At 35.5% G+C, this 11,901-nt stretch overlaps 1 protein-coding gene across 1 annotated transcript; it reads left to right on the top strand.

Annotated features, from left to right (window-relative positions):
• The first annotated feature begins 3,376 nt into the window (after positions 1 to 3,376).
• LOC132185635 (transcription factor HHO2-like) lies at positions 3,377 to 5,914 on the top strand. The gene is made up of 5 exons (XM_059599396.1): positions 3,377 to 4,016; positions 4,153 to 4,439; positions 4,561 to 4,891; positions 5,013 to 5,089; positions 5,457 to 5,914. The coding sequence occupies exons 1-5, from the start codon at positions 3,878 to 3,880 to the stop codon at positions 5,826 to 5,828; spliced, it is 1,206 nt and encodes a 401-aa protein (XP_059455379.1). The 5' UTR covers positions 3,377 to 3,877; the 3' UTR covers positions 5,829 to 5,914.
• The last annotated feature ends 5,987 nt before the right edge of the window (positions 5,915 to 11,901 follow it).

Genomic DNA, 11,901 nt, shown 5'->3' on the forward strand with positions numbered 1-11,901 from the left:
CCAGCCGGATAACATCATTAATTAAGGATAATTATATTTGCAGGAACAATGATTTTGCTCTCTCTCTCTCTCTCTCTCTCTCTCTCTCTCTATATATATATATATAGTATAGCTTATTCATAAATTCGTGAAGTAACTCCACTGTAATTTGTAAAAACCAACCTTGGTTAAAAATTAGGCCATGAGCTCAGGCAAATGCCTGAAGAGTGAAGGCACTCGAACTTACAACCCAAAAATAAAGGAAGGCAAGAAAGGAAAAGGACACAACTGTTGTTGAAGTGCATGCACTGAGGTCTGAGAAGAAAGTGAGAGAAAAGAAAAAGAAGAAAAAAAAAAGAAAAAAAAGAAAGGAAACTCTTTACTCTTCTCTCCCTCGCTCCCATTGAATAGTGTGTCCATTAATATTTAATTTATAATGAACTACATGTGGTGAAAAAGAAAGTACAAAAGCAACAGTAGCTCATGCATGGCTTGTTTAGTGAATTTGGTATATGAGGTGAGCTGAATATGGGAAAGACAGAGATAAGATTTCCAATTCTTCGTCTTGTACGAGAAAGGAAACTTGGAAAAGCAAACAGTGCCACCTGAGATTTCATGGCCGCCCTCCCCATGATAGGTCATACGGTACTTACTGTGCATCACTGCCACTCACCATTGACTCTCATTTTCCTTACCCCTCCTCTCCCCTCCCCTCCTCTCTCATTTTAATTCAAATTATCGCTTTCTAGTCAAGATTTTTTGTTTGACCCGAATCTATATGAGAATCACAAAACATATTTTTACTTTTTTTTTTTTTTTTTGTTTAAGAGTTGGGTCGTCTTCAAAGAGAGTTGCTGTGAATTGTGATCATGGAATCTTTCTTTGGTTTGATTTCTAAAATTTAAAGTCCTGCAGTATTTTTAAGATCACTGGTTTTGGGAGCTTTTTAAAACTAGCTAGGCTTGATTAATTACGTACACCAAAATCTAAATATATATGTTTAAATTCTTAAAGAAAATGAAGACCCAAACGTACACTAGATTTTATTTTTCTCTAAGGAAGTTGCTATTTTTTTTCCCCTTCTTCGGAGGCTATTTTTTGAGTAATGCTATATAATATTTACACCCATTTATCACATTTATTTTATATCGGTTTATATAACATGTGTTTATGTGGTTTTTTATTTTTAAGTGTTTACATGGAAAATTACTTACAATATAGCTAGCATTATTCATTTTTCTCTTATTTTTGGGGTCATATATATATATATATTCAAAGTAATGCTATTTTCTGCCAAAATAAATGTGAGGGAAAAACAAAGAAAGGGAATTATTAAAGTGCATGGACTGAAAACTAGAAAAGTCATGTTGCAATTGGTAACTGGACCACTTTTTGCATAAAGCGAGCCCAAGATAAGCCCACATATAAACTGATGAGGTGTAGCCTCATAGTTTGTAACACCCTGGCCCATTTTATGCCGTAGGATCTTCATGCCATAAGACGCCTGTATATATGTAGTCGTTATTTTTTTTGTTAGAGAATCCGAGTGTTCGTGTCGTTACATTTGATCTCACAAATATTATTTTTAAAAAATAATAATGTTATAAATTATATTTTTATTTCATAATTATTCTATAATGTTAATGTAGCAAGTTCAACCGACTCTTATATTAGTTCTTGTTTGTATCTCGAGGTAAACAAAAGTCGAAATGAAGGCCGTGTTTTTTTTTTTTTTTTTGACATGTTCTTACAAAAGGGAGAGGAGAAATTCAAACTAGTGATCTCTACTTCATACGTCGTGATTTCCAACTGATTGAACTACTAAGAAACAAGGTCGTGGATGTTTGTTTCCCCTTTCGTGTTCCATAGGCATGAGATTTCACAAACCATTTTGGTGGGCTTTTTTTATGGTTTTTTGGGCCCATGTAAATCCTGGGCATGTTCATCAATCATGATTGTTTTATGGAGCATCATCAAACTTGTCCCCATGTGAGGCGGTCCAATGCGTGGATTTTCGCGTGCTTCGTCAGACCATTTTCATGATGTCGATCCGCATGGTAGAATAATGTGGAGACCTGCCGAACTTGTATCTCATTCTTTTTTTTTCTTCTTCTTCTTCTATTATGCTGTTATTATTCAGTATAAACTATAAAGTCACAAATTATCAGTTGGGTAAAAATATCTACCATGTCTGAACAGGACACTTCAAAGCAAAACAAGAAGGTTTCCAGAACCATCCGATCGAACTTATGTCTAAATGATAGTATTCAAATGCATTAGTTAGAAGTCCCAATATTTATTGGGTTGGTTAAAGTCTGAATTCCAAAAGAATTGCTACTGGTGGTGTTACTTTGCTCAGACTCACGGTTGGACATCTTTTGAACGGAAGGAAGATTGCACCTAGGCTACTAAATTACACTCATTTTGATGCATAGCCTATATACTCTATTGCTTGCACTTTCCCTCGTTGATTTAAGCATCAGATGTGGTCTTTTTGCTAGTCTCATTAGCGAGCCTCTCTAACTTTCTTTCATTTTTCTTATAAATCTTTTGAATCTGTCGTTGGCGTGTAGCACCTGTATTAACATATTAAAAATGTAAATTCAAATTTGATTGGTTAAGTTGACCAGATGGGTAAAGTCACGAGAATTGTGGGGAAAAAATAATAAATAAATCTAATGATGAATGTGATAATCTTTTCTTTAATTTTGAAATGCTAAGGAAAATTGTTAAAGATATACATAAATTGTTATTCAGCTTGAGGCGATTAAAAATAACTTAAGATCATTTATAGACTTATAGTTTAAATGGACAAGGAAGATTATAAAATTGAAGGAGAGCTGGATTAGAATGATGAAGGCTGAGGTTCATCTCGCCATCTAATTAAATCTTAAAGAGGAAATCTATAGTTAGGAAAAATGCTATAAATCCTAATATTCTAATTCTAAATAAAGAGCGAGTGAGAAGGATGAAAATCATGAAATGATTACCCAAAGAGTAAACATACAATATATAGGGAAGAGTGGTGGCATAAGAGGATTAGGATTAAGATTAGGATTTTGCGATTAGATTAGATTAGGTAGATTAACTCTTAGTGAGCGTGAAAGGCCACCATTTCATTTGTAAGACTTCCCTTAAGAAAGACCTAATCATACGCGGCGTGGGCATGCGTGTGCACGCTCGCGAAGATTCCCTTCCCCTGGAACCCCGAGGAATATTCGATGGAGATGACAAAAACTAAACCCAATCAAATTCGTTTCTGTCTTCGACAAAACACCAGAGACTCAGAGAGAGAGAGAGAGAGAGAGAGAGAGTTCTCTTGATCTTATCTGATAGACACACACTAATAATAAAGCGTGTGTGGGTGTAGGCTGGCGTCATTGCCAGCCCACGAACCAAAAAAGAATCACCCTCTCGAATATTCAACCCCCCTCTCTCTCTCTCTCTCTCTCTCTCTCTCTTGAGGATTAACATATATAAAGATAGACCCATCAGAGATTCGTTTTGTACGCGACGCCGCGACTTTGAAATCTCCCCCAGAAACTCTCTCTCTTCTCTTTGGTGTCTTCTGCGCCCTCCGATCTTTTTACCAAAGTGTCCGATATTCGTTCTTTTTCTTTTTTCTTTTTTTCTTCTGTTGTTGTGTTTGGTTCTGCGAGTTTATTCCGTTTGGTGATTCTATTTAGATCCCAGATTCGTGTTTGAATAATATTACACAAGTCCATCATCTTCTCCCTTTGGTGGGATCTATAATATTCTATGTGCTCTGGACAAAATAGCCTTTGGTCTTGTTATATTACTCGCTTCCCTGCTTCTATTTCTTCTTCCCCTAGCATCTTCAATCGCAGACCCATAGAGCCTAGGCTCTCTCTCTCTCTCTCTCTCTCTCTCTCTCTGTATGGAATATTACACTGAGAAAATGCAGCATCATGGTGGGTTGGGATTCCGTGAGTATGTGGATGCTCTAGAGAAAGAGCGCACCAAGATCCAGGTGTTTGAGCGCGAGCTACCTCTCTGCCTAGAGCTTGTAACCCAAGGTATATATTAGCTTCTTCTTCCTGTTCTTCTTTTTCTTTTTGTTGGGTTTTTCTTTTTTAAGGTTGAATTAATGGTATTTGGTGATATCGATTTTTGATTATTTGTGGGTTTTTGGGTTTGTGCGTGTGTCTGTAGCTATTCAGACGTGTCGGCAACAGTTGTCGGGGACGACAACGGAGAACAACTTGCATGGGCAGTCTGAGAGTTCGGAGCAAACGACGTCGAACGAGGTCCCTCCTCCGGTGTTCGAGGAGTTCTTTCCGATAAAGAGGTCTACTTCATCAGAGGATGATGAGGAGGAGCAGCAGCTGTCACACAAGGCCAACAGAGAGACGATGGTCAGCAATGATAGTAAGAAAAAATCGGATTGGCTTAGTTCAGTTCAGCTGTGGAATCCAACCTCAGATCCACCACCCAAAGAGGTAAGCAAGGACCAAAAAAAAAGAAGAGCTTTTTTGTTGGACTTTGTAATTTTTGTCTGGTTACTGAGAAAATTTTGAGAAAAAGGTATGGGAAATTGAAGTTTTTGTGGGTGTTTTGCAGGATGTACCGAGAAAGGCAACGGTGATGGAGGTGAAGAGGAATGGTGGTGGTGGAGCTTTCCAGCCTTTCCAAAGAGAGAAAAGCGTTGGAAAGGGTAATGCATCAGTGGGCAAAGCGCCTTCTTCTCTGGCACCGGAGCCGGCGCCGGCGGTGGCGGTGGCTACGACGAGTTCATCAGCGGAAACAACCACCGTAGGGAATGGTGAGAGTGGTGGAAGTGGCAGAAGAGAAGATAAAGAAGGGCAGGCTCAGAGAAAGCAGAGGCGGAATTGGTCCCCTGAATTGCACAAGCGGTTCTTGAACGCCCTTCAACAACTTGGTGGTTCACAAGGTGTGTTTTTGAAAAAAAATTTTGATTGCTTTGAAATGAAATTTTTATTGTGATTTTGTGGGATTGGGTTGAATTGAATATGGGGTTATTGATATGAAGCTGTGATTGGGTTATATCGCAGCTGCGACACCCAAGCAAATTAGGGAGCTAATGAAGGTTGATGGGCTTACTAATGACGAAGTCAAAAGCCACTTGCAGGTTTGTAATTGCTGATTATCTTTTATTCGCGTTTATATCTTTGATTACCTTGTATTGGCATTGACCCAACTGGATGAAACTTCTGTTATGGGAAATTAATTTGTTTGAGGAAAACAGAGCAATTGGACAATTTGCATTATTGAGTTCATCATCCAAAAAAAAAAAACATTCTTGTTTTGCCTTTTTAGTAAAGTCTATTAATGTTGGCAATAGATCTAGCGTTTAAGAGAGAAATTTTGCCTAGTTGTCATATAAAGTTTATTTGGATTTCTTCTATGTTGAGACATTTATGATAGCAGAACCATAAACATATTTATATGCGTTGGAAGGATGGTCTAAAATCTTCATCATCTGTTGTTTGTATCAGAAATATCGGTTGCACACAAGAAGACCAAGTCCTGCAAGCCACAATAATGGCAACACGCAGGGGCCACAAGTTGTAGTTTTGGGGGGCATATGGGTGTCAGCGCCCGCGCCCGAGTATGCAGCGATGGCAGCAACGACAGCATCAGGAGAGGTAACCAGCGTTGCTGCAGCCAATGGAATCTATGCTCCAGTAGCTGCACCGCTGCCTACAGTCCAACATGCATCGGCATCGGCATCTTCATCTCAAATCCAAAGATTACAACAGAAGCAATCTGAAGAAAGGGTTTGCCATAGTGAACAGAGAGGCACTTGTTCTAGTTCCCCTGCTACATCCTCCTCCACCCACACTACCACCAATTCCCCTGTGTTTTGATTTTCATAGCATTACAATGATGTAAAAAATTTTGTAATCAAGTCTTGATAGAAAGTACTATGACATATCCTCATAATTCTGACTTCTATCGCCTTGTTTTCCTGTTGTTTCCGGGCTGTGTAAAATCTAGAGGTCATTGGATGCAAGGGATTGGTGACAGACAACATGTTTTAGCAGTGTATTAGAGAAATGTTTGGGGTCGATAACTTTTCATATTTGGCTCATATTTTTTTTTTATAAATTATTAATTATTAAATTTATGGAGTCTATTATTGACTCATGTGGAATACACATAAGTCGGTAAATCTAATGGTTTTAAGTTGTAAGATGAGATTAACCAAAGAATATTATACCCTAGTCTTTTTATAAGCCGATAAATCTAATAGTTTTGATTTGTAAGATAAAGATGACCCAAAGAATATTATACCCTAGTATTTTTTCGGTATATTATTATTATATCCTGGTGCTCATTGTTCATTCAATAATTGAGTGCCAAGGGCATATCTGTCGCAAAGGTTGAACGGTAGGTGCTCGGTTAGACTGCTAGAGAAGGTTCAGCTGAATAAACGCAGCCGTTGATGGGGAAATCATAGATGGTAAATTCCAAATATTGCTCTGAATGTCAACGAATCAGATGCTCATCTTGTTGGTTCTAATTCCAAATGAATCAGTATAATAGGAAGCGAAAATGTTTGGATTATTGCATTTTTATTGCAGTTTCTTTATAAACTGACATGATAATTGATGTGGTACTTATAATATTAATGAAAAATGTTAGGTGTTCTTCTAGTGTTCTCTCAATTGTGAGGTGACTTTTAAAATTATCGTTGAATTTGAAATTATCATTATTGACTTTTAATTTATTGGTGATTTTAAAAGCCACATCACAATTGGGAGAACACCATAAAAACACTAGAAGAACACCTACCATTTCCTAATATTAAATTACAATTAAATTTAATTGTTTAGTAATTAATTACTATTACATGAACTTACAAACTGACACGACAATTCATTTAACACTATCACTTGTCCCTAAGAGGTAGCTCAATCGGCTGGGACCACACTTAATGAAGTGGAGGTCACTAGTTCGAATCTCCCTCCCCCCTCTTGTGCGGACATGTCAAAAAAAAAAAAAAAAAAACTATCACTTCACCCATAACAGAATGCTTGAAACTAAATTTTTATTTTTTATTTTTACAATTATCTCATTATGCTAACGTGATAGTCTCAATTAATAATTTTTATTTTTTATTATTTTTTTCTAGTAATGTGAAATACAACCTATCCTATTGAGCTAATGTAAAAGTACTCATCAACCCTTGAATCAACCATTGTTAAGGAGAACAAAAATCAAGGATTAGTGGACATTGCCACATTAATAAAATGTGATTGGGGGGTGTAGTTTTTTTTTTTTTTAAAAAAAAAAAAAAAGCAGAAGAATAACGAATACAAGGATTGATTGGGACTGACACGTCAACATTATGAAATAATTGTAAAATAAAAATGTAGTTTCTATCATTACTCTACCCATAATCAGTTTTAATTATTTAGTAACCCAGTATTAGTTTATAAAAAACTTACAACAAAATAAAGTACTTATAATAGAAGCAGTAATATCCATTACCAATAATGCAACATAATATAAATAATGGACCCAAAACCATCAACCTTAGGAATAGTTCATGAATATCATGCTTGCTGAACCAGCCTGGATAGTTTCTAAAGTGGGAGAATATCCTAAATATCCTTGAGAACATTCTAAATCACACAATTTCAAATTTTATCAAAATGCCCAATGATTCCCCCCATCCCAATCGGCAGAGACTTCTGTGGCAAGGTTTGGTAAACAGGATTGTCAATTTGTTGTTGGCATGTTGTGTACTTTGTGGGATCCATCCACCTTTTCTTTACTCACAAGATATCTAATCAAATTGCTTCATCAAGGAACCAGTCCCAAGTTATTATCTTCTTTCCTTTTGGTTGTATTAATATGACACTCACAAGGATCTTGACCCTCACAAATCTTCCTGTTCAAGAAAATGTGCAACTATAGGTTTGATACCTAATGCATTCTTTTCTCAAACTTATCCCAAAATAAGAAAATTTTTCCTATTCCCAAAAAAAATACGGAATAAAAGTACTGAATTGGACAGCTATATTACACGGAATAAAAGCATAAAGTTGCAGGCAAAGTTAATGATACAAGTGTCCAAATTGTAAACGTGGCAGCGTGTTGATTAAAACAAGAAGACGCTTGCATGGCGGTCAGGATGTCCACATATGTTTGTTTAAACCCGGCGGCCTTTGAGAACCTTAGTACAGCAAGGCCTAAGCCAATTCCCAATTAGAATATGAGTTATGTCATTATGTCAACACAAACCAGTAACCACATAGGACAAAGGTTGTGGTTGGAACAATTTGTTTAATTACTAGAAGAGAACGACATAATAAATACAGTAAAAGGTATCAGAACCGAATATTCCATCTGCCCCTGAGGCATAATCTGAAATGAAAATAATATATATTAATGGGGCATTTAAGCAATCATGTAAATGTGCTGGCTAGCCTCTAGTATATTCTCCATTTGTTTAGGTTATCTTTGTAGGTAAGGAAGAGAGAGGGAGATATTCTGATCCCTTGAATCCGACCTTGTCCAAGATTCCTAAATCCTAATACACAGTATAAACAAACCCAAAGAAGGGGGGTTGGGAGGATGGGGAACCCACCATGCAATTTCGTGTAATAAAAGTTGTACTGCAAAGTTTATTAAAACTTGTAGTGCAAAAGTTTATTGTCTCCATATGGGTTTTTGATTAATATATATTGATCCTCTATTAAAATCTTGGCTATAATGTCCATCTGCCACGTGTACAATCCATTTGCAAGGACGACCAACTTATTATAATTATGTGAAATATTTAATTGAAATGAAAAAAGAAATGTGTAAATAAGAATTAAATTCAAGACCTTTACTTTGATACTATGTTAAATCGTGACTTATTCCAAAAGTTAAAACTTATAGAGGATGATGAATTTAATCACTTAATTTACATTTTAACATTCCTTATTATGTGGGACTCAAATTTCTTCTTATAACAAGTAAAGTCTGACACGTAAAATATTTTACTGAAATATAGGTGAATTGTGGAGTTAGTGCTTGAATGCATAGGACAATTGGTAGATAAAGAACAAGTTTCTAATTTTGAGTCTTGAGTTTTGCTTGAGTGACAAATAGGTATCCTCGTCAAATTTTTCTTCTTGTTTTTAATAAAAAAACTTGCCACATGTTATATTGTTCATGTCAAACAATTAAAATTGTGACACATGTATCCAAATACATGTCAACTTGTCAGATAGGCAATTGAATTAAAATAATAATAATAATAATAATAATAAGTGAAAGACCGTCTTCAAGGGGTAGCTCAATCGGCTGTGAACCACACCTCATGAAGTGGAGGTCACTAATTCGAATTCTCCCTCCTTTTCTCTTATGTGAACATGTCAAAAAAAAAGAAAAAAAAAACTGAAGACCCACACATTGCCACCCTCCATCCCATAGACAGAGGTGGTGAAAGGTGACTCCACCCCCTACAAAGGTGCGATAGGGGTGGCTCGACCCACCACTTCATAGAGGGGGCGGTTGCAGCATGTAGATGTGGTTCTCCACCCTTGTAAGGGGGCGAGTGTGGAACAACCTCCACCTTTTGATAATTTTAATTAGCAAAAGTAGAAACTCGGGTCTTCGTCTATAGCATAAACAAAACTCAAAAAGAATTATTGGTACAATTTCCCTTTTTATTTTAATTAAAGTGATTTGATTCTACATCTTTATTAAAATGACAAAAAATATAATCAACTAGCTAACCGACACGGCGACACGCAACACATTCTTATTCTTTTGAAAAATAGTTTCGATACCAGTTGTTAATAGCAATTAGTATTTCGTTTGAGCCAGTTGACTCTGTTAAGATAGACATAGATCCATGGATGGTGGAGCTAATTTGACTCGGGATTTTGTTTCTTTCTGTTCTTCGTGGAGGAAGAGAGTATAGCAAACGTGTCCCTTCAGTGAATCTAAAAGCCGAATGGCTCTTGCAATCCCTCAAAACTATCCCGATGAGCTGAGTCAATTTGACCAATATTAATGTCACCTTTGGAACTTGGGGGGAATATTCCAGCGATCTACTATAAAACTCTTTGGAAAAAACAAAAGCCAAGAAAAAAGACAAATATGGAAGAAAAGAAAATCAAAACTCTCAATTCTCAAATCTTAGATACAAAGACGTGTGTGACACCTGTAGTCAACATCATTTATCAATATTTTATTAGTAATTAATCTCTCCTTGCAATTCTGAGAGGCCTTCAAGTAGGTTTTACTGAGGATTTCTTGCAATTACTTGTTTGATTGCTATTTGCTGGGCATGCAAATGTTTGGAAAAGTATATATCTAGTTTTTAAGGCATTTTAGTACACTGTATTAATCGTTGATATACTATGCTCCCATTTCATTTAATTGATCATTTTTATTGCTTCAACATACTATTAATATAGTGGATAAATGGATATGCACACACACATTCTTTTTCTCTATTTATTGTATTAGACTGATGTGACAATGCTATAAGCCCTTGGATTAGGCCTTATTAAAAAAAAAAAAAACTCAAAAGTTGATAGGCAATTGAGTACTTCTACGTCAGTTCAATCGAATGAGATTATGAGAGTAATATGCAACATTACTCTTTATGCTATTTATAAAAGCATAAAGTTTTTTTTCAAACTTAATCTATTGAACGGTCACATCTCTTATATGCATTTTGAATACATATTTGTTTAATAGATTGAATTAAAAGAAGTTCTCTAACCCAATTTAAAAGAAAACTTAGCCAATATTCAATTGCCAATGTATTTGCTTTTGCATTTTTTTTTTTAATTTGTTCTAAGAATGAAGCATGAAAATTGAGGGCGGTATCTCTTTGCCAACTTTGACCTTAAAAATTCCATAATATATATATACATTTTTGGGTTTGAAAGGACCCAATGGGCTAAACTATATATAAAGAGCTATGTTGACTCACTTAATTTTCAATTACGTTTACTTTGTTATAATTGTTACAAGTAATCTAATCATCTCATTAATTACGTACCCATCTTCATCATAAAATTAGAAAAATACTAAAAGCAATCTAAAATCAAAGGAAATAGATTTTTGCTCCTTCAGTCAATGATTATCTTCTTCGGATTTCGATCTGAGTTATTTTTAACTTGAAAAAGCTAGAGCAGATCCATTTCACTTGAAATAGAGCGGATCCATTTCACGATTCGAATTATATTTTACAAATCTAATAAATGGCGACATTTTCCACATACGACTGAGTCAGCTCCTTAAAAGGATTCCAACTCATTCAAAGTCATCCTTGAATAAAAGAATCCGCATGAAATATCCACAATCGCAATGAGCCCATTATCGACGGTAAGCTAATTTCTTCTTTTGACAAGTACATGAGCTAATTTCTTTCATCAGGGCTGACGAATATAGCTTGAGAGTAATATTTAAAGCCAAAAATTGAGTCCCTAAAGGCCAGCAAGTCGTCCAAGTTCACTCATGAATCTTTCTCCCAACTCCCTTGATTATAGTGTATGGATCCTTTAATTATAATATTAGCACGTACAATTACAAACCCTAAATTCAATTCTTTCTTTTGGCAAGTAGAAACCCTAGAATTGAGCCCATTATAATAGATTGATTTCCTAGGAATTGAGCCTTCCAATCCTGAGATGAAGCTGATAGCATTTGACCAATCCTGTTTCTTCTTTCTAATTGTAACTTTATAGGAGAAAGCTTCATTCAGTTCCTAGACGCCAATTTGGTTAAATACATTCATGAATGCTTTTTTTAACAAATACAACAGTTATTAGTTAAATTTTTTATTTTTTGTTTTACGTTCACAAAGACAAAAATATTAACCAATAATAATAAAAATCACATTTATTTCACTTTAGAACACATTTTTAAATTAAAAACAAAAAAATAATATAAAAAACACGTTAACAAACAAAGTCGCTATTATTA

The sequence above is a fragment of the Corylus avellana genome, chromosome ca6 (assembly GCF_901000735.1).
Source record: "Corylus avellana chromosome ca6, CavTom2PMs-1.0".
NCBI classification, from domain to species: domain Eukaryota; kingdom Viridiplantae; phylum Streptophyta; class Magnoliopsida; order Fagales; family Betulaceae; genus Corylus; species Corylus avellana.

Coding starts and splice junctions, on each gene's coding strand:
- LOC132185635 (XM_059599396.1), top strand. CDS start 3,878: ATGGAATATTACACTGAGAAAATGCAGCATCATGGTGGGTTGGGATTC. Junction 4,017..4,152: donor CCTAGAGCTTGTAACCCAAG/GTATATATTAGC, acceptor GTGTGTCTGTAG/CTATTCAGACGTGTCGGCAA. Junction 4,440..4,560: donor CAGATCCACCACCCAAAGAG/GTAAGCAAGGAC, acceptor GGTGTTTTGCAG/GATGTACCGAGAAAGGCAAC.